The 23,773-nt window shown below is 34.0% G+C and overlaps 1 protein-coding gene across 3 annotated transcripts in view; it reads right to left on the bottom strand.

Moving 5' to 3' along the window:
- Positions 1–1,419: 1,419 nt before the first annotated feature.
- The window catches only part of LOC136035700 (GON-4-like protein), a 116,760-nt gene continuing 94,406 nt past the window's right edge, over positions 1,420–23,773 (bottom strand). For all 3 annotated transcript variants that reach the window (XM_065717645.1, XM_065717643.1, XM_065717644.1), the window contains 6 exons: positions 21,429–21,572; positions 19,005–20,690; positions 15,667–16,068; positions 11,366–11,547; positions 5,764–5,950; positions 1,420–1,724 (listed from right to left, as the gene is read on the bottom strand). In XM_065717645.1, coding sequence (XP_065573717.1) covers positions 1,512–1,724; positions 5,764–5,950; positions 11,366–11,547; positions 15,667–16,068; positions 19,005–20,690; positions 21,429–21,572 — 2,814 coding nt within the window. In that variant the 3' untranslated portion in view covers positions 1,420–1,511. The remainder of the gene's footprint in view (positions 1,725–5,763; positions 5,951–11,365; positions 11,548–15,666; positions 16,069–19,004; positions 20,691–21,428; positions 21,573–23,773) is intronic.

Genomic DNA, 23,773 nt, shown 5'->3' with positions numbered 1-23,773 from the left:
ATTTGACAACGAAGGGACTTCTCAATTATTAACCTAAGAGTGAAAACATGGTCGACACATCCTCTACCTTTTCTAAAACCGCATAGTTCTTCCCTTAAAACTTTGTCTACAGCATGTCTCAGTCTAAAAAGTATCATATTACTCAGTAATTTGCTACCTACAGAGACCAGACTAATGCCTCGATAATTACGACACTCACTTTTGTCACCTTTCTTATACAGTGGTTTAATTAAGGTTTTTCTAAAATCATTGGGTACTTCCCCTTTTTCAAAAATCATGTTCATAATCTTCAGTAGCTTATTCCTAACGTCAGAGCCACCATACCTAAGAAACTCATTAATCATACTATCAGCACCTGGGGCCATATTATTTTTTTAATCCCTTTAGTACTGTCGCTAATTCTTCCTCACTAAACAAATCTTCCTTCACATCCAAGGTATCACAAGTTTTTCATTTTCATCTATATCTTTTCCTGCAACTGTATATCGGTTTAGCACATTCTCAAAATGTTCCACCCATCTTTCTTTAACTTTTTCCTTATCACTAATTGTGGCCCCATTTCTATCTTTAACTGGGACTAGTCCGGATTGGCTTCTCCCTTTCAATTTATTAACATGCCACTATAATATTTTACTATTATGCCGTCTCACCGCATCTTCCAGATCCTCAGCAATTTTATCCATGGCCTCCACTTCACATCTGCTTAGTTCACATTTTAATGCTTTCTCCACTTTTTTTTACATTCCTTTTGTTTTCATACGACCTATCACTCAGATAATTCTTACACAAACCCCTTCTACTCTCTATTAAACCTAAAGCTTTTTCACTAATATTCCTAGTTGCAGTCTTAGCACCCTTCCCTAGGACACCATCAGCAACTTCACAAATTGTTTTTCTGAAATTATTCCATCCATCTTCCACATTGTCAAATTTTAAACTCTCAAGTTTAGTACTCAACTTTTCCTGGAATTTTTTTTCTCAAATTTTCATCCTGAAGCCTACCAACATCATAACTTTCCGGGAGGGAGTTACCCTTCCGAAATTTCAGTTTTAAATTAACCTTAGACACTACTAGATGGTGATCTTTACTTTTAACATCAATAACAGCACTCCTATACACCCTAGTATCTTGTATTGATCCTGCTAGTCTTCTGTTTACAACAACATAATCAATAAGGTTTGCTGTCTTACCATCACGTGAATACTATGTCAACTTATTGGCCATTTTGTGACCAAACACGTAGAACGTCCTCTGCCATCCGGGTTGGATCGTCTGCACTTTTGAACATCAATATATATATATATATATATATATATATATATATATATATATATATATATATATATATATATATATATATATATATATATATATATATATATATATATATATATATATATATAACTTAGACTTAAGAATTAGAAGAAAACTTTTATTTATCCGGTAAACAAACATCGATACTCAAATTAGCAAAAATTTTAAATAAAATTCAAATAAAAAGAGAAACAAATTATTCACTCGGGTTCGCCATTCTTGGACCAATAAAAGTGGGCATAATTCTTCTGAAATCCTTTTTGTATTTTGAGCTTTTAGGGCAAGCTTTACTCCTCAGATTAACAGCACCGTCGGCTTCCGGCTTGTCTTTAAACGCCTTTGACTCTTTTACAAAAGTTGCTAGCTTTATTCCAGAATCCGTTTTTACGAAAACTTTTCCACCAGAAAACTAAAAAAAAAATAATTATTAATTGTACTAAACAATTAATAGCAGTTAAGTTCTACATAGAGATTTATTTTGAAGAGAAAAAAAATGGGGCATGGGGTAAAAGGGACTCGGCTACGAACATTTGAAAGGGGTTATTGATGAGGTAAACTGAAAAATGCTTCTTTAATAAATATATATTATATGAAAATGCAATAACAAACATATAATGGTGAGCAATTTAGAATAAAAGTTTCTTTAGTGTGATTTACTATATTTTCTATTCTTTACAATTTAATTTACATAACAACACAATCTGAAACTTTTCATGTTGACGCAAAAAGAAAAACCCAACGATTATGCCACCCAAATGTAGTATTTCAACAGTCAATCGGGCAAGTATTTTCAACAATCGATCGGGCTGTTTGCTGTTGAACAAATAAAAAATAGGGATAAATACAACAAAATAGAATAGCATAATTAGTCTTTCGAGAGATACCCTTTCTCTATTTTATTTTATACTTTACTTTATTCTCTGAAAAGCTTCAGGGATATAGGTATGAGTGGTGTTGTTACTATTTCACTTTATATGGCTATTTATCAAATAAATAATTAAAGAATAGTAATGAGCAGTTGTAATATATATATTTTTTAATACCAACCTTTTATATTTTAATAAAAATGTTAAAGTAAAAACATTTTTAGTAACTTACGCCACGGTTTCAACAATTCGTAGCAGTTAGAGAAAGAGAAACAACAAAATTGGATAAAATAGATAGTCAAAAGAAAACTATCTCTACGACAAACTTTCTAGAAGTGCTTTTAGCAGAAAATAAAAAAAATAAATCGGATAAAACCAATGTATCGAAAATGCCAAGTTTAAAAAAAAACAGCAAATAAATTACCGCTAAAAAACTACACATAACCCCTTTTGTACTTTGGAGCCCAACTTCCAAAAGAGGACACAAAGGAAACAACAAAATATGATAGTTATTCTGCTCTCTAAAAAAAAAGAAAATATAACATAAATCATCAATATTACGTAATTTTGGAAGAAGGAAACTTGTATACATGCTTGATCTTTACGTTTATCGTACGTTCCCTACAACTTTAATAGTTAATTTGCGATATTCTCAATCCCTCCGTATCTCACATCTCATAGAAAAATAAATCTAATCGAGCTTTATCATGTACGTCTTTGGTGCCATGTATTTTGAATTAAAATGGAATAGTTGTGGGCATCAAGTCATGGCTAATTGTAGAAAAAGCCAAGACAGATAGTGCAATTGAGTGAGTGGCAATTCTGGCATTAATAGCCCCCCTTATTAGGACTGTATAAAATTATGTTAGTTCATTTGTTAATAGCTATGTCTATCTATTGTCCGTCCATGCGTCATTCCTAGGGCACTAGAACCAAGGTAGATAGTCATAGATCTAAGATAGTGGTAGAACCTACAGTTTTCCAAGTGTTTGGTTAAATGGCACGGGTAAACACTGGCAGTAAGTGTGCCGCTCTTATTGGACCAATATTTGTTTATTATCTTTTGGCAAGTCATGCCTTCCTAGAGTCTCAGGCAGGTTGACCAAGAATTTAAAATTGACATAGGACCATTAGATTGCTTGAAATGAGAGGTAAATAAGGGATGCCTACCTATGGTCTTAGGCAGATTGAGCCAAGAATTTAGAATTGATACAGGACCGTTGATTTATGTGGAATGACAGGCAAACAAGCGACTAAAGTCAAAACTGGGTTATACTGCAATGAGTGACAGGCGGCAAGGCAATTGATTCAATTTATAAACTTGGACATTGGCACTAATAGAAAAGTTAATTTAATGTTAGTTGAACAACAGGTTGACTGAAATTGCAAGGGGAATAAGCGTTCAGGTTAGGTTAGGTGAGGGGATCTCCAAGGGGGCAATGGTCCATCCTAGGAAAAAGGGAGGCAATAAAAACTTCACTTTAAGATCTAGACTCACATGTATTTGCCCCCTTCCCCCATCCTCTGTCCTCATACCAATCTAAAGCCAAGTCATTTTCATTTTAGTGATTATTACCAAACACATGTAACTACTCTAATAATAACAATTCACTGAAAATCCCCCCCCCCCCAAAAAAATGCCTGGCAGTTTCCGTGTATGCATAAGCTCTTGTAACACATCATCTGTCCATTTCTAAACTTAACGCTAAATTTCAGAAGCCAAAAGACCTTGCAAGATAAGAGCAAGTTCAACTGACTTCGCCTCTTTGACAGTGAATTAAGAAAAAAATATTTTAAGCCTTTGACGATTAATACAGCAGGAGGGAATGGCTTAGAAAAAGTAGGTATGTGTAAAATAGTGTATATATTTTAGAGATACAGACAATCAATAAATTAGCCATTTGGAAATTGAAATAAATAGGATCAACTACATTAAACAGTCAAAGAGGCCCTCAGTTCTTCGAAAAAAAAATTTCCTCGGCTGTTTCCATCTTCCGCGAATTTTGGCGACTGGGCCCATGGTCTCAGGTCCTTCATGGCATGGATCGCCAAGTATTATGGACACAACAAATAAGAGTTCTGAATAGGTATAGGTTAGATTTAAACAAATATATACAAAAGCTCTAGATATTTCGGTGACATAGTCATCAGCATCAGTAGAGTCACTGAGGTATTAAAATTAAAACACGTTATATTACATTATAATCATTATTATTATATTATTATATATCAATATATTATTATTATCATATTATTATATATTAATATATTATTATAATATATATTATTATACAATTATATAATATATACTACAATATTATATATTATTATTATATTATAAACGCATTTTATATAACAAAATAGTAACTTCCGGATTAGAACAAGTTTACAGTCCATTTACTAAAAAGGTTCATAAAACTGTCTTGACTTCATTAATATTGCGTTGAATTTTTAATGAAGACGGTAAAACCTTCTTTTATTATAATTAAAAACGAACTGTTGCTGAATTTATAGTTTCTAGATTTATCTTCAATACTCCTAATTGCAAATAAAATGTTGCTGATACTATAGTTTGTCTGTCATTCCCACAAATACGACGTTGGTATTTTTTCCCAAAACCACACTAACTTTTTTATGACGAGACAAATAAGAGTTTCAGATAGGTTTAGGTCCTTTTATTAGACAGTTTCGTCATAAAAAAAGCAGTGTAATCTTGAAAAAAAAATATGCTAATATCATGGGTACCTACCCTCCCCCTTACAGCAGAGAATATTAGTTTAAAGAGCGATGGGTCAAAAATATATAGAAATGGCTATAAACTCAGATGGGAGCAACAGGCACAAAATCAGAAAAAGGCAAGATAGAAAAGGTCAAAAATACATAGAAATGGCTATCAACTCAGATGAAAGCAGCAGGCTCAAAATCAGAAACGGCAAAATAGAAAAGGTCAAAAATATAAAGAAGTGGCTATAAACTCGGATGGCAGCAGCAGGCTCAAAATCAGAAAAGGCAAAATAGAAAAGGTCGAAAATATATAGAAATGGCTATAAACTCAGATGGCAGCAGCAGGTTCAAAATCAGAAAAGGCAAAATAGAAAAGGTCAAAAATATATAGAAATGGCTATAAACTCAGATGAGAGCAGCAGGCTCAAAATCAGAAAAGGCAAAATAGAAAAGCTTAGTTTGTTATTAACATGGTAAACCGAACCATTATGCATCAGAATGTCGTATCAGGATACGAAATGAAGGATTAATTTAGTCTAGAGTAAACACGTTTTGACCATGGGGAGTAATAAATTTGAACTAATAGGTGGCAAGCCCAGGGGACAGACGGTCTTCCAGGAAGGAGAGAAGGTCACCACAACCAAGAATTTGCACCAATAAACCAAATAGAAAAAAATGCCAAGGGACAAAGAAATAAGACCGCAGAGTCATGGGAAGGACCAGAAAACTTTTGGCCTAATAATAGGGGAACAATTATGACAACTGTTACAAAAATAATAGGAGAAATTAATGACAACAAGTCTTCACCTTAACATGTCTACAAAACAAAATATTAAATAGAAGAGGAGAAGATCTTACTCTGATGGCACATTCAAAACAATGTTTGTCAGTAGTTGATCCAGCTTCATCATGACACCTGCAAGTACATTCCTCAGGGTTTAAATCTGCTTGTTCTTCTTCAAGATGTGGACTACCAATTACGTCAAATTCTTCATTTGAGCTACTATCACTACTATTCAATTCAAAGACCTCGGGCTCATGACTCCTGCAATAAAAAGGAAGTCAAATGTAATTGTTTGAATTTAAATTCTCTGCTAAAACACGAACAAAAATGATTTCAATGATTAATTTCAGGACGTTCAGCGATTTCAAATTGAAGTTCATGATTCCGCGGAGAAATTTAATTCAAAGAAGACTGATGATAATATCCCACAGGGTCCGATTGAAATATTGCTTAACTGAACAATTGATACGTAAGAATCCATGGCGGTAGACAGGACTGTATTAAGGATTTTTTCACGAAGGGGGGGGGGCAAACTCTTAGCCCCCCTCCCCTGGACACGGCCTTTGTTGTAGGTGAACTTAAACATCTTCTTCTAATTACCTCTTTTAAATCCTCTAAAGTTGAATACCATTTGCGCTTTAATCAAATATAAACCAATTCAAAAGTATTTTTTTATAATATCATAAAAAAAACCCAAAATGATTGTCTTAGAAACTTTGAAAGGGGCTCATTCGATTGGAAACTGAAAGGGCTAGTGTTGATTTTCATAGTCGAAAGTGATTGGAGGGTAACCGGTCCCTCCCGGGCCCATCATTTCCCCAAACCATCCAATCAAAATTTTGAGATAGCCATTTTGTTCATCATAGTTGAAAGGTCTGAAAATTATGTCTTTGAGGATGACAACCCCCCACAGCCCTATAAAGGAACTTTAGAGGAGGCTCATTTGATTGGAAATTTACAGTTCTAGTTCACTTTTATGAGCCAGAAGTGATGGAGGGCAACTAGCTCCCCCCCTCCCTGAAATCCACTTTTCCCCGAAGGCATCCAATCAAAATTGTATGATAACCACTTTGTTCATAATATTCCAATGAGCTTATAACAATGTCTTAAGGGTGGAAACAATCCCCAGAGTCCAGGGGCAAGGGTTGTAATTTACGCCCCAGGGCATTATAGAACGAGTGGTTGTCTAAACTTTGGATAGGATGGGACCTATTTGATTGGAAGTCGAAAGCTCTAAGGCGCTTTTTGAGAGTCACAAGTGAATGAAGGGCAGCCACCCCCTCCAGGCCTATCATTCCCCAAAACACATCCAATCCAAATTTTAAGAAAGCTATTTTGTTATGCATTGTCAAAAGATCCAGCAATTATGCCGTTGGGGATGTCAAACTCCCCACAGTCCTCAGGGCAATTCGTTCATTGCTATCATATAGTATATGTTATTACTTTCCTTTATATGTAATTTTGAACTTTCCTTTCCAAAAAGAAAAAAAGGGCATTCAGCTGAGCTTTTCAAAGAGCGTTGAGCAGAGTGTTGAAGTAAATTAATCAGGTTATGTTTCAACGGATTGTCAAAAGGGCGTAACTTAGGAATAACAAAGTATATTAATTTGGAACTCTCGGGAAATGGTAAGGGAGATGATCAAAAAGGCAACATTTGCACACTACCACTACTATTACAACTGCTATTACAACGTTATTTTTCAACGGATTGTCAAAAGGGCGTAACTTAGGAATAACAAAGTATATTAATTTGGAACTCTCGGGAAATGGTAAGGGAGATGATCAAAAAGGCAACATTTGCACACTACCACTACTATTACAACTGCTATTACAACGTTATTTTTCAACGGATTGTCAAAAGGGCGTAACTGAGGAATAACAAAGTATATTAATTTGGAACTCTCGGGAAATGGTAAGGGAGATGATCAAAAAGGAACATTTGCACACTACCACTACTATTACAACTGCTATTACAACGTTATTTTTCAACGGATTGTCAAAAGGGCGTAACTGAGGAATAACAAAGTATATTATTTGGATATATTAATTTGGAACTCTCGGGAAATGGTAAGGGAGATGATCAAAAAGGAACATTTGCACACTACCACTACTATTACAACTGCTATTACAACGTTATTTTTCAACGGATTGTCAAAAGGGCGTAACTGAGGAATAACAAAGTATATTAATTTGGAACTCTCGGGAAATGGTAAGGGAGATGATCAAAAAGGCAACATTTGCACACTACCACTACTATTACAACTGCTATTACAACGATATTTTTCAACGGATTGTCAAAAGGGCGTAACTGAGGAATAACAAAGTATATTAATTTGGAACTCTCGGGAAATGGTAAGGGAGATGATCAAAAAGGCAACATTTGCACACTACCACAACTATTACAACTACCAACACTACTACTGCTATCACACTACTCAATACAGCAATGAGGGGGAATTCGAACTAAATCAAAAGACGCTATGTCCATATTAATTGTCAAAAGAAAGTTTCCCAAGAATTGACTTGGGTTTTAAGTTGGAACTTTCAGAGAATGCTTAAATGGGAAGATCATCTTACCAAAAGGCAGTATGTGCACACTACTGCTAATATTACTATCACTGCTACATTTACTACTACTACTTCAACTTATACTTCTATTGCAACTATTTGTAAGACTAAGAGTCACGAGACAAAAATTTCAACAAATATAAGAACAAACAGGTTGTCAAAAGGACATATCAGCAATGTAATAGCAATGACTAATTATATCAAGTTGAAACTTTCAGAGGATACGTAATTACTACTGCTGCTATTATAACTAAATATTAGTAACACCAATACTACTACTGTGACTACTATAAAACTATGCCTAATGGTATGAAGGTGAAATTTTCAAGGAATTTTGACGGGAGGGGGAAGGTGAAGTGAATCATAACATGCCATCTGTATGCAATTTGTCAAAAGAGCGTATCAGCAATATCTTAGGAACAGTTTGGTGTGTGAAGTTGAAACTAACAGGTCTTGTTGTGGGGGGTGTTGAAATAACCAAAAAGAAATATTTGCATCCTAATGCAACTGCTTCTACTGAAAAAAACTACTACTTTTACTATTATTACAGCTTCTACTACTACTACTGCCACTAAAGCTAGGGCCAATAATGCTAATTCTACCGATGCTATTGCTACAGCTGCTATTAAAACTAAGGGCATTTAGGGGAAGAATTTCGAATGTATTGAAACCGTAGGGAACTAAATTGAAACATGCTATCCCCACACAGGTTGTCAAGAGGACGCATCAGAAATGCTTCAAGAACGGCTGATGGTAATAAGTTGAAACTTTCAGCTTGTGTTGAAAGGGGTTTTGAAGAAACCAATGGTGCTATTCACATGCTACTACGCAAGCTAAGAGTATCAATGGAGAAGCTTTTAAGAAATATTTAGAAGGACGATGAACTAAATCAAAACAAACTACGAGCATGTGGATTTTCAAAAAGGTGACAAAGCAATATCTCAAGAACGGCTTACAGCATTAAATTAGACCCTTAAGGACAAATTGTGGTGGATTTTGAAGTAGCCAGAAGACATAATGTGTATGCTATTAATACTACCACTATAGTTACTGTAAATCATGACGCTAAGGGTATTGAGGTAAAACTTTTAGGGAACATTTAGAGAGTTTCAATTAAACGAATAAACGAAAAAAACTATATGCATTCAAGTTTTCAAAAGGGCATCTAAGCAATATAATAAGGGCATAAGCAGTATAATACGCAGGGCCGCTCTATAATATCTAGAAATATCACTGAAACTTTTAAAGGAGCAACTTTGGTTCAAAATTAAAGGTTCTAGTGTCCCTATTAAGATTAAGAAGAGATTGGAGGGCAAGCAGCCCTTCTTCCAAGCCCATTCATTTTCTAATTAAATCCAGTCAAAATTTTGCCACCTCCATTTTAAGCATAGTAGAACGGTCCAGCAACTACGTCCCTAGGGATATTGGGGGTCATTCCCCCAAAATTATGCAATTGACCCACTATGATTTAAAACTAAATGTAGCTTTAATTTTAAATCAAAAGGCACTGTGTGTATAGTTGCCAATAAGACACCTCTGCAATATCTCTAGAACAACTGGGAGTATTAAGTTGAAAATTCCGGGTATTACTACAATTACTACGATGTAGTAAGAAAAAATGAAAATTACTAGACGTATTACTATGTCCTCTTTTAAAATTTAAAATAAATCAAAAGAGTGAATGTTTAGCCAGGTTGACAAAGAGCGTAGATAGAATGTTCCAGGAATGATTTCAAGTTTTATTTTTCTGGTCAACTTGAGGACGTATAAACTTGAGGAGGTACAGAATAAAAATTGTTGAAAAGGTTTCTAAACATACAAATAGCAAGGAAAACTATGAATTATCCTAATAAAAATCGAAAGGTACAAGTTTTTATCATGAAAAGGACTATATCAATACAAAACGAACATAAATCAATTTTAAAAACTTTTTCAACAAAACATGTTTTTCCAAGAAAAGTAGAGTTTTATTAAGCCAAAAATAAGCAGAAACAAATTCAAATAATCTTCCAAGCGTAAAACAACCACAAATCACAATCAATGAATAAACGAAACTAAAAAACGAACAGAACTTTCAATATCAAACTTAAAACGAGCAAAAATAAACGTGAGTAGGGGTGACAATCCCCATGTCATCTAATCATTTGCTTTTTAATGAAAACAAAACATTTTTTTTTACTTTAACAAATACAAAATTATCACAATTTTAAGAAAAAAATATTGATATTTGTATTGTAAACTGACAATCCACGGTCACTTTTTTTTCTTTTTTAGTACAGTGCAAATTATGTTCCAGTCTTGACGCATGGGGGTTGTGAGCCCTACTCATGTTAATTTTGTTAATGTTTGCTCGTTTTGAGTTGGACTCGGCTATTTATTGTAATTTCTGTTCGTTTTAAATTTCATTTAATTGTTGATGGTGATTTGTAGCAGTTTTACGCTTGAAAGATTATTTAAATTCAGTTTTGCTCATTTTTGACTTAGTCAAGCTCTTTACCTTTCTTTGAAAAACTTGCTTTGTAGAAAAAGTCTTTTAAATTAATATAATAAGAGCGACTCCTCTACACAACGAATACAGAAGCAACTAAGTTCAGAAAAGTGGGTTTTTTATTAATTGTATAAATAATAATAAAATAATACTAATAATATAATATGTAGTTATTTTACTTTTTCTACTGTCCATAGACCCGTTCTTGTTTTCACCGTTTCTCCGTTCTCCTTTAACCATTTCTCCGTTCTCCTTTCAACATTTTCCTTTGTCTTGTAAAGTTGACGCCTTGTTTGAAACAGGCGAAATATTTGTGTAGTTACTTTACTTTTTCTACTGACCATAGATCCGTTCTTGCTTTCAACATTTCTCCGTTCTCCTTTCAATATTTCTCCGTTCTTCTTTCAACATTTTCCTTTGTCTTGTAAACGTTTTGTCAAATTTTGAGTCGTTAATATTTTGTTGCACAGCTTCTTACTTCATTAAAAATTTAAGGCTAAAAACATAACTTTCAACTTCACATTTCAATTAACTATATTTAATTTGATTAAACTTACATTCCATTTAATTACATTAAATTTAACATAATAGGTTTAACCACATTCAATTTTAAAACTCACCTATCAAATTTAGGCTCTTCATCGGGCATCAGGCTAAGAAATAAATTCTCCAGGTAAACGTGGCCTCTAAGAAGTGGTATTATCTCCCCCTTCACTTTCTCCATCGGAGGTTTACTTTCCTGCAGCTTAGCCAGAGTCGAGATTATACGCTGTACATGAGAATGCTGGCCCTTGAAATAACTCTGTAAGCAAAACAAGAAACCAATGAAAAAATTAAAATAAAAGTAATCGCACTTGAAGAGGGGGGGGGGGTTGAAGTTATACAAGCAGCGCAACCTTTATTGCAGTGAGTACTACAGTACCTATTTAAATCTATGATTATAGTATTTCCCAGATTAAGCCCTCTATTCTTCCCATCAAAGTGAAACTTACTAAAAAAGACAATAAAAACTATGTCAAGCCATACCCTGCTATTTACTACCGTAACCATGTCAAAATAATTTTTATTTTTAGAAAGCAATAAAAAAAGAAAACACTTAATATTTGATTAGTGATTACAACCAAGGTAAAATGCCACACATTTTATAATCTATTTTATTGTTACTTTTTTATTGCTTTTTTTTCTAATTTTATTTTTTTTAATACTTGTTACTTTTATTTATTACTTTTAATACTTTTTATTTTTAACTTCTTAATACTTTTTTATTCTTATTTTATTTCTATTTTATCGTTTATATTATCATTTATGAAAATTCGTGAGGAATTGGATTAAAACATATCAATATGTTGGCTTTTCAAATACTTCCTTCAAAATAAAAGTGGCTTTTCAACGTCCTGAGATAACTCTGAAGACAAAACAACAGAAACAATTCAACAATTAAAATAAATACAGGCATATTTATAGAGGGCAAAAAGGTCTGGAACTTCTTTTAAAAAAATAGAAAAGAAATGTTCGTTAGTGTGGTGACAGATAAATACTTAATTCAATATACTAAAAAATACAAAAAACAATATTAGCCCCCAACAAATGGCAGAGCTCGTAAGGTTAGGTGTGTAAACAATAGGACATACACAAGACAAGATCTTTTATTGACCAAATTACAAAATAGTTAATTTTCTAAACTGGACGACAGGAAGCAGAACTCGATGTATCGGCCATAAAACAGAGGTAAAAAAAACAACAAAATAACAAATAGAAAGAAAAGAAAAAAACATACAAGATAGGAGATCACAGAGGAGGCCATCCCAGCGTGAGAAAACCGCAACAAAAATTCTAAAATCTTTTATTCATCAATCCCAACATCCAGACAAAGAACTATTTTTAAAATATGTTTTTTGAAGGAAAATCGGCTTCTGAAACTTGGGGACATTCCTATTAAATTAAGTTTATTTACAATATGATAAATTTGGTATCTGATTGAGAATCTAGCTCTTTCGGATTTGATTGGGGGAAGGCGCAACTTCTTGGGGTGGACATGGTGGGCAGGAGAAATGGGAGTCTCAATTATACCCAAATCATGGAAACAAATTGTTGAAAATTGGATATCGTAACACCGCATTGCTGTATGCACGTCCTTCAGTTGTTTGAGATTAAGTATATTGAGAAAAATATATAAATTTTAAGTGATAAGTAAAATAACTGATTAACACTTATACTATAATCCCTGAGATAAGTCTATAAACGATCCAAGAGCTGATAACATAATAAAATAAAAATAAATGTAACTTTAGGGGGAGGGATGTCTGTAAGTTCTTTAAAAATTTAGAAGGAATATGTCCCTTAGTGCGGTGATCATTAAAGTAACCGATTAAAATTTGAAATTTTATATAATTCCTCACATTAAACACTCTAATTATTCAATGGAATATGACCTAGCACATAAAAAGGAGAATTACGTTTGCAAACATCAGCTTTCATAACTAGGAATGGAAATATAGAAGAGGAAAATGATGAAAATGGAAAAAAGATCTTAAAATGAAGAATAAAAATAAAGAAAATGAAGAATAAAATAAAGAAAATGAAGAATGAAAACAAAAGAAGATTATATCAAATTAAAACAACAAGTTTTTTTTCAACTAAGAGTAAGGAGCAACATTAAACTTGAAATAAAGAGAAATTATCCCGTATATATAACTGAATATTAAGAGCGATTTTTCAGATTTTCTGCTTAAATATTAAAATTTTGAGATGTAAATTTAATTGTTATTTTATAAAGGTCGTTGGACTACTGCTTTTATTTCATTCAGTATAATTGTTAGCGCCGGGGGTAATATTAAATTGTAATTTAACATAAATAATAAATGTAATCTAATCCTAACATATTACGAGTTTGTAGGGGGAGGGCCCAGTATATTTTTAAAATATTTGAGGGGGAGGGGTGAGATTATTGTTTTTTCAATGAAAATTTGTTTTATTCCGTATATGAAGAGGGTGGGCCCTTCCTCTATACCCCACTCTTCACATTGAAGTTTTTTTAGTACTTTAAAAAAGTATCTCGTTCTAATTAAATGGCCCTTGTGTTTCAGGAGTTGTTCTTAAATAATTGGGACAAAAAGTCGAACTTTAGCGTAAAAAGCAAGGCATTAGAGAGGGAGCACCTCCCCTCATATACGGAAAATTTTCTTCTCATTTCAAGTTTTAATGTTGCTGCTTAGTTTCAGTTGAAAAAAATGCTGTTTTTTATTTGAATTCTAATCCTTTTCCAGATAATACCGGGAAATCTGACTCCCACTCCATAGAAAATCCCCACCCCACGAGAAAGCCTCCAAGGAGAATCCCTCCCACGCAAAATTCCCTCCGGTAAATTTCATCCTTGCTGAAAATTCCCCCCGAAAATTCCTTGCGGACGTTTCCGCCTTAAAAATTTCCTGAGCATACTTTCATTTGAAAAATACTTCGATTTCTGATCGTTTTTCAAATCATGCAGGATATACTCCCTCTGTGGAAATCACCTCCCCCTCCACGTGGAAAGTGGCTCCTGATGAAGAATTCCCTGTGGAAAATTTCTCTCGCGGCAAATCTACCCCCCGAAAAAACGTCTAGACAATTCCAGCCTCACTGGAAATTTCTGAAATGGAACATTTCCACATATAAAACTAAGTCGACAAAGAGAAAGTAAGCATACAAAAAGAATTTCGATTAGGAAATATGGCAAATTCCCAAGTGTAAAATTTTCCCCGGAAAGTTCACCTCAAAAACTTCCCTTTCCATGGAAAATTCACCTTGTGGAATTCCCCCTCCCCGCAATAAATGTCAATATACTTCCCAATAGCATATACTATACGTAAACTATGGGCGATTTTCGCAATTTACTGCCCCTTTCCCCAGGGGCTGAAAGGGGCCATGTTATCGCCAAAGGCACAGTTATTGAAATTCTCAACTATCCTGAAAAAATGGCCATCTCAAAATTTTGATCAAAAGACTTTGGGGGAAAATGTGGGTGTGGGAGGGGGGAGATGGGCTATTTACCCTCCAGCCAATACGGCCTTCCGATATTCTAGAACCACTGGTGCGATACTATCACCCCTGGAAGATAAACACAGAAAAAAACAAATAAACAAGCATCCATGATCTTTGGTTCTGGCAAAAAATACGAAATTCCACATTATGCAGATGGGAGCTTGAAACCCCTACAGCAGGGCTCTCTGACAGGCTGGTGTGGTTTCCGTTAAGATTCTTGAGCTTCTTGGGGGTGTTTCCCTCTTTTTTTGAAAATCAGGCAAATTTTCTCAGCTTCGTAGCTTTTGATGGGCAACACTAAACTTAATAAATTTTATACATTTGGAAATCCTCAGTATTTTAGAGTTTCGGTCATTATTGAGTTAAATCCTTACTGACAATTCGTTACCACGAACTGTTTGTTATTTCGATATTTTGTTTGATAAAGTGTTTGTATTTAATATTTCTTTTGCCTCAGATATCGCAATTTTATGGCTATATTATTATTTTTCATATTAAGAAGTTTGTATTACGATTTCATGTTCATATTTATATTTACAACGTAGCACATAAAACTATACTCCGTAGTTTTTTTTTTATCTAAATATCTAGTTTATGCACATCTTTTACCTCTATCATGATTGACCTTCTTTACCTACCATTAATCAAATATGACCGGCACCTCCCATTAACCAAATATGTCCAGTACCTCACATCAACAAAATATGCCCGCCTGATACAATAAAAATATAAAGAATCTATGGAAAAAATTTGAAAAAGCTAGTGATAAAAAGAAAAAAAGACAAAGTGGGAAAAAGACGAGAGAGAGAGAGAGAGAGAGAGAGAGAGAGAGAGAGAGAGAGAGAGAGAGAGAGAGAGAGAGAGAGAGAGAGAGAGAGAGAGAGAGAGAGAATGACATTACCATTAAAACAGCAAAAAAATCTCTCATCCTATCGAACAAAGACTTTTCAAATAATTTGCCACACTGCTGGGCTTCTTCTGGTGTCAAGAAAGAGATAAACTCATTAGAGAGATCATCGTGCCCTTTCAGGATAGCAATGACTTGCCTATAAAGCTCAAGAGCACCTCGATCAATATTAAAATTTTGGATCAGCGCCATAAATTGCTCACAGGTCTCTTCTGGTACTTGCGCTCTGACGCGTTCTATATATTGGCGGGCAAATTGTTCATCATTTGGCCGAGCGTTCAGTGAGGAAAGGACGCTAGCCGAATCCGCAGGTTTTTGCAATTTCGGGTAATATTTCTTCTTTTTCCTCTTCTTACTTCCACGTGTTTCATCTTCCTTATCCTCATCTTTGTCCTCCTGTGAATTTAAATGCTCTTTAATTTTTTAAAGTGCAATTTTCTTCTTTTTTAATGACCAGACTAACATGTTAAAGAATTATATTATACCCACACAGACTTCAATAACAAATGACAAATTCAAATAACAAATAACAAAATGACAAATTGAGAGTTTTTCTACTGAGAAACGTCATAGGCACGTCGACAAACGTCGACAGTCATAGGCTTTTTTTTATCACGAGCGATAATATGTTTTAACGATTCATTAAACACAGATGAAGTGGCTGTTAGAGGCTTAGCTATTTACACAAGGCAAAAGTACTCAATATAAATTAATAAAAAATTAACCCAGAAAACTGCCACTTCCCATTATATGATTGAAAACATTTTTTTTTTTTTTGATGCTGCCTCTAATATCGACCTCAATTATATTGTTTCCAGCTAGCTAAACTTCTGTAATAACTGGAACATTATCAAAATTGTACTAGTAATTATGTCAGTATTGTATACTATTATCAGTAATCGTATTGCTTAAAAATTCCAGCATATACCAACTCTTTTGCCGAGTCACCAACAATATTGAAAGTTGAGTCTTTCCCCAAACGCGACCCCTCTTCCACAAGATTACTTTTTTTGTATTGTTTCGCCGATTTCTCATGTGAAAAAGTCCAATTTGACTCAATTGCTTATGCTCTTATGACATATTTGCATTTTGCATTTGCATTGTCTTGCAATGCAAATAACACAAATTGCTGACAAAGAAGAACGCAGAAGTTAAGAGAGTCAGTTATTAATGGACAGTCATAGGCTTTTTTTTTTTTTTTTTTTTTTTTTTTTTTTTTTTTTTTTTTTTTTTTTTTTTTTTATCGCGAGCGATGATATGATATTCCAACAGATTTTTTAAAATTACCTTTTCATATAAGTTACACCCCCCTCCCGTTGTTTCATTTAAGGATATTATTGGCATAGCCATTCTACAAAAAAGACTTCTAAGCAGAAAAAACGAGAAAATTTTTCTGCTAAAACAAGGATAGTTACAATTGGGAAGAGCTTTTCCCAACGGTATTTCTTAGTTTGTTTGTTGTGGTTTTCTTTCATAATTGTTCCTTTATTTCCTGACTTTTCATTCTTTTTCTTTCTACTTCTGTTCTTTCACAATGTGTTACATTCTACTTTTGAAGTGTCAAAGTCTAGTTTTATTTTTGCCCGGAAAGATTGGCCGTTTTTTGAGATAGTCTTATGTTAAATAAAACATTATTCTTTTCCGTCATTCAAAAAAATCCCACATAAAAATACAAAACAAATCAAAAATAAAGGAAAGATATAGTTCAGACAAATAAAAATATAGAAAAAAAAACAGCGTCAGAAGCAAGATGGCGAAAATACTTGAAGAAAAGTTTAAATGCAAATACCGTCGATTTTTTCAATTGAAATCCAGTTGCCATGGCTAAATGTAGAAAAAGCCGAGAAAAATAGTCTGAGTGAGAGGCATATCTGGCATAAGCGCTTTTTAGGATTGAATAAAAATGATGTCATTTTAACTTGTTGATAGATAGTCTATCATCCATCCATCCATCTTGGGGCCGACCTAAGGTAGATAGTCATAGACCTTTAGGGATAATTGAGATTTCTGTGTAGACTTATGACGGACAATGTAGACTTGTTTGCGAAAAGGGGGGGGGGACTGAATTTGCTTGGAATCATAGGCGAACAAGTAACCAAAGCCTAATAGGCTTGCCTGCTTAGAGTCTCAGACAGACTACCGTGTTAACATACTTCCATTTCAACTTTTTTCCAAGTATCTTTGCCATCCTATATCTTACGCTTTTTTTTAATATGCTTGTATTTAAACTTTTCTCAAAGCATCTTCCCCATCCTGTATCTTACGCTTTTTTCTATTACCGTTCATTAAAATCTCGTGTAAAAACAAAAAACAAATAAAAAAAAATATAGAAAAAATGGAGTTAAGACAAATAAAAATATAGAAAAAACAGCGTAAGATACAGGATGGCGAAGATACTTGGAGAAAAGTTTAGATATAAGCATATTATAATTTATACATAAAATAGTAATTACAGATAATAAGAGAAAAGTGAATTACGAATATACTTAAATTTTTATTTAAAAATGGACAATGTGAAATATTATAAAAAAAAAGTATTGAATATTCAGTAGCTTCTAAGGTTTTTGAGAATCTAGGGCCAAACGAAAAACAGGTTGTTTCTGAATGGGATGGGAGGATGTCGTAAGGAAAGATTAAAGGGAAATTGAATTTCTTGGGAGGGTGTAAAGAGGGATGCTTTGAATAGATTTGGATGGAGGAACAGCATGCGTAGCTGTGTTGGCCTTAGGCGGCTTGGTGCTGCAGTGAGTTGTTAGTAGTAGTAGTAGTAGTCATCCAATTCTGGCAGAAAATATTCAACATGTCTAAGCATTTGACTGATATAAAAAGTTTGGCATATTTAGCATCTAACATACAGGGGGTTATTTTTTCTAGGGGGATCCTTCAAGTTAATGTTTAAGCAAACAATCTTATAGTATGTATCTGTACTATTGACACATTTTCTAAATAGCCTTTCAAGCTATTTCTATAGCGATTCTCAGATTTGATTGTAAATATTAATATAATCGATCTATTATGATCTATTAATAATCGATCTATTATAATCGATTAATATGATCTATTAATAGTAACCGTAGCAGTAGATACACAAATTAGAGCGCCTCAAAATTTCTGGAATCATAAGGAAAACGTTTGTATCGCATATGAACTCTCAAAATATTCGTTCTTGGTCAACGAACAATTCTAATGAACTTTTAGAGGCCCTTCTGCACTATGAAAAAATGGGCATTTGGTGTGCAGTCATACAAAAAAAAAGAAAAAAGAAGAAAAAAAAAGACTGTGCAGCCATACAAAAAAAAGAAGCGAAACGAAAAAATATTAAAAACACTTACAGCTTCTCTCACTTCTCCATCTTCTGGCAATTTTCGTTGTGAGCCTTCATCTTTCTCATCATCACCACCACCACCACCACTACCACTACCCATATTAGACAACGCTCCACTGAAGGACAGACGCGTTTCAGTCCCTCCTACTGACGTTGATTGGCAGGCTTGGATATTAGCTCCACCTTTTTCAACACTGCTATCACCAGTGCAAGTCTTTCCATTTTCCCTAGTATGCACAAGATCATTTGTCAACTTAAACCAACTAGAAGAAGTTAGTTTAATATCAGTTGTACTATCTGCTTCTTCTTTGACAGTTATGGGCGATCTTAAGGGTGAATCTGAAATAACTTCTACAATTCTAATTTTTTTAGTTGGTCCAACATTAGGAATAGGCGGGATAACAAAACCGCCTTTATGCAAAGCCAATATATTTTCATCCACTTTGTTTATTATTTGTACAGGAGAAGCGCAAACAGAAGAAGTAGAAGAAATGCATTTATCTTCTTCAGTAGCAGTTTTGTGGGAGTCAGCCTTTGCCATTGCTGAAGTGAATATAGATGGATCTGCGCCAGTTTTCAGAGTGACATCTACATCAGAGTCGCTGCTTTCATTATTTCTTTTTTTATTTAGTGATTTAGCCAAAACTGTATATATTTCGCTAACATTACCAGAAATGCTGCTCGATGAAATACTGGCGTGGCTCTCTTCAGAGTGTAAAGGTATCACCTTTCGCCCCCTTTCTCTTTTGTCAAAGCTCTTTCTATCACCGAAAGTAGAATCAGAAAATTTTCCAAGTTGAGGTGTTTTTCTTGGCACCTTTCTTAAATCCGAGCCAATATTTTTACCGACAGCAGTGCTTTCATTTCTCTCTTTTTTATAGATTATGTCGTTAGAATCTGAGCTCTTCATAATTTTACTAGACACATTAGGTAAAATGATGTTTTCATGATTCTCTTCAGAATATACAGGCACCGTCTTCCCCCACCTTTCTCCCTTGTCACATTTCCGCAAGTCCCTTTTGTCATTTGAAACTACAGCATCACAAGTTTTTTCAATACAAATTTTTCGGTTCTGCACCTTTATCAATTCGCATAAGTCTTTATTGACAACATTGGTTTCTGTTTTGTTATTTTCCTTTAAGGTTTCATTGCAAATAGAGGAGGTATTGGCAACATTACTAGAAACATTAGGTGACGACACACTTATATGACTCTTATCAGGGTGTATAGATATTACTTTATGACGCCATTCCCTCTCATCAAGTCTCTGTTCAAAACTGTCATCACTAGAAACATCTCCAGATTTTTTTTGAAATGAAGTCATAAATTTTGGTCCCCTTTTTAAGTTACAACTAACGTCTTTACTGGCAATACTGCAACAATCACTACTACTAAATGAACTAGGACTGGCTGATCGTGTTAACCAATCAGATACTCCCTTTGAATTGTACATGAGCTCTCCTCTTTGATCTTTATACGCTGTAAGCCACTTGACAAATTTCGCAGAGAAACCAGTTTTTCCAGATACTTCACTTTCATCACTACTGTAGACAAAATCATCTGTGTTGGTGGTTGCATCTTTTTTCAGCTGATTAAAAACAATTCTATTATGTTTGACTGGGCAGGAGCACGTGACTTCGGTGCTTGGCGGTAAGTTTATCGGCTTTGCTATGAATTTCCTATATCCCTTCTCCTAGAAGAAAAAACACTTTCATAGGCACTACAGACTACCGAGTCAAAAGTTGAGGAGTAAGGAGGATGTTGTGTGGGGATACAACTGCTATCAACTAAATATTTCCGTTATGGTTCTGGTTTTATTGATTTAATGCTAGTAAATGATGCCAGCTATATTTTATTAATGAGGGGGATAAGTCCTTTTATTGAAGGCGTTTCCCACGACAATCTAGATTTTCTATTAACAATCAAGATCATAAAATATGCGTTTTCCATGCGAATACCGAATGCCAAATTTGGTCGTCATTGACAGGCTTGAAAATCCCACAAACCGGATAGTTACATGGTTAAAACAAGAATCCCGGGTGATAGGGGGACCAAAGTGTTGCTCTGGCAATATTTTACTCGGCGAAGCCGAACAAAGGTTGCCACAACACCTCACGTTGCCCATGCAACGTAGATCAAGTTATAATTGTGTTTTTTTTCTAGTAAACATAACCGTATTTCCTAGTATTAAATCTAAAGGATTAGCATTAGGTAAATGTAGTGTTTCATTTAAGTGTTTTTAAAAAATTGCTGATTGAAGTTTATGATTTTTGTGCCTTTTCTGTTCATGGTTTTATTTTTGGCAATATTTGGGTTTATTTATTTTAGGCTTTAAAGTACACTTTAAGTTGCATAACTTTAATTTTGATGTAGTGTTATTGTTCTGTTTTTTTTAGCTAACAGCGAAGGATTATGAATAAAAAGACGTTACCTTCAACGGATCTTCTAGAATACCCTTCCTCCAAACTTTGGGTATCTTTTCAGCCGGGGTTTCACCAAGTGTCTTCACTTCGCTAGGAAAGAAAGCGCGAGGCTCTTCAGAAATGGGTGGGGCCACACCAAACATTCGGAAAAACTAAAACAGAACAATTAAATAATCATTCTGCTTAATTTAAGGTTCACACAAAGAGTAGGGGTAACTTATAGGAGTGAAAACTCACGTTATTGTCGCCAAAAAAACTACCAACGCCATCTAGCGTTTGGCGACACTTATCACTTTTCAAGCTCTGTAGCTATTTTTCTGCCTGGAACTGAGGTCATACACCTATTACCACCCTATGTTCATCACACGCGCTATATGAATTAATTAGTCTCATTATTACACTAAATAACCATGCCAAGTATCGCCAAACACTAGATGGCGTTGACACTTTTCGACACTAGCGCCAGTTCCCGCTCTTATGAGTTACCCATACTCTTTGACTAGATCTCTTGGCCTTGCTGAAAAGGTAAACAAACAGAGGTGCGACAGAATTAGCGGATTTTCACGTTTCAGTCACTATGTTAAAACCAAGAAACCGAGGGAGCAAGGATATGATGAGCTGTATAAAACAGCCAGTCCTGAGCGTGCTCACTGAAAATTTCTTATAGTAGCTCTCGAAAAGCACCATTTGGCAAATGAACCAATATTCCTTTTAAGGGGAGGAATACCTTACAGCAAGAGATAACTTCGAAGAGCACACTGCCTTTCTAAGACGAAAGTAAAACAGTTCAAAATAGGGATGAAACCTTTCAATTGACAGTGAATAGATATAAAATTATTTAACTGGATATTTCCAACACATGTACAGTGTTCATCATCAGCAGTAAAACTAAAAGACATGAATAAAACTAAACAAAATTTATACCTAATAAACTAATTACATATAGTTTATTGCTCTTATTTTTTTCAATGCAACAGCGGAAGCCAGTCTCTTTGACCTTTTTTGCTTCCACTGTTGCATTGAAAAAAAATAAGAGAAATAAACTATATGTAATTAGTTTATTAGGTATATATTTTGTTTAGTTTTATTCATGTCTTTTAGTTTTACTGCTGATGATGAACACTGTATATGTGTTCGAAATATCCAGTTAAATAATTTTATATCTATTCACTGTCAATTAAAAGGTTTCATCCCTATTTTGAACTGTTTTACTTTCGCCTTACAGCAATGTCTGCCAAATCAACCAATTAGGGAACAAAAGTGTTTACTAGTCTGTATGAAGTTTGTCACGACTTGTCGAACTATGAAGTTTGTCGAGGAAACGGCATTCTTTCACACGGCAATAATAAGTTAAAACTTGGCATTGCAGTTTCGCATCTTGTAAGCTCCTTGTATGAGGATGTGAATATGTTCTATTCTTAACAGAAGACGGAAAATAAACTATGTCTTAGAGATGCTTTTTATTAAACCGTTTGTGTCAATTACGCAGATGAGGGGTTACTTGGATAAAGTTTCAGATCTTACCAAAAGCGGATCATAATAGGGTTAGTCCAAGATAAACAGCCACTATTCAGACAATATTCCTTTGATACTTTACGAAAATAGTAAATTTCAATGACTTATTTCATTTCTTCAATTTAATTTATTTCAAATACTTGTCTTTAAAGTATTAAAGAAACACCGTCCAGGAAGCAAATGTTTACACAGAGACGTCTATAACAAAAATAGTTTTAAAATAAACGATTACATTAACATAACATGGAACCCTTACCTAGAAGGTTGGCAAGGTTGAACTTTAAGGGTTAGGCTATAGAAAAATGTAAAAAAGAAAAGAAAAAAGGGAGGAAGCAGTACACTTAAAGAAGCTCAAAACGAAAATAAGGATTACTGTTTCATAAGATGTTCGGTTGCGACTAAACCTCCTTTATTTTGCCTTGACTGATCTTTTGTAAATTTTAATATTTCCTCATACAATTTGTATGTTATAGGTAAACATATATATATAATTTTGTAAATATATACACGTACAAGAAAAAATATTTTGCACTAAAATCTTCACTTTCTAGCTATTTATGTAAATTAGATTTGATGTTTTTCTGGCAAGAATTTTTTTTTTTGAAACTTTCAAAACTTGCTCTCTCTCTCTCTCTCTCTTAGTTTGTTGGATAGCGTCTTGCAGAAGCCTAAGATTTTTCAGGAAAAATCGAGTAAACGATAAGATCTGATAATAATAAAATAGGGAAATGAAAATAGAGAATATATAAAAATTAAAAAATTTAGAACAAATATAGAATATAGAATAGAAATACAAAAAATATAGAATATATAGAAATATACAATAGAGAAATAGAGA

Source organism: Artemia franciscana, chromosome 14 (assembly GCF_032884065.1).
Source record: "Artemia franciscana chromosome 14, ASM3288406v1, whole genome shotgun sequence".
In the NCBI taxonomy this organism is placed as follows: domain Eukaryota; kingdom Metazoa; phylum Arthropoda; class Branchiopoda; order Anostraca; family Artemiidae; genus Artemia; species Artemia franciscana.
This window is presented reverse-complemented; position numbering and strand designations above follow the sequence as displayed.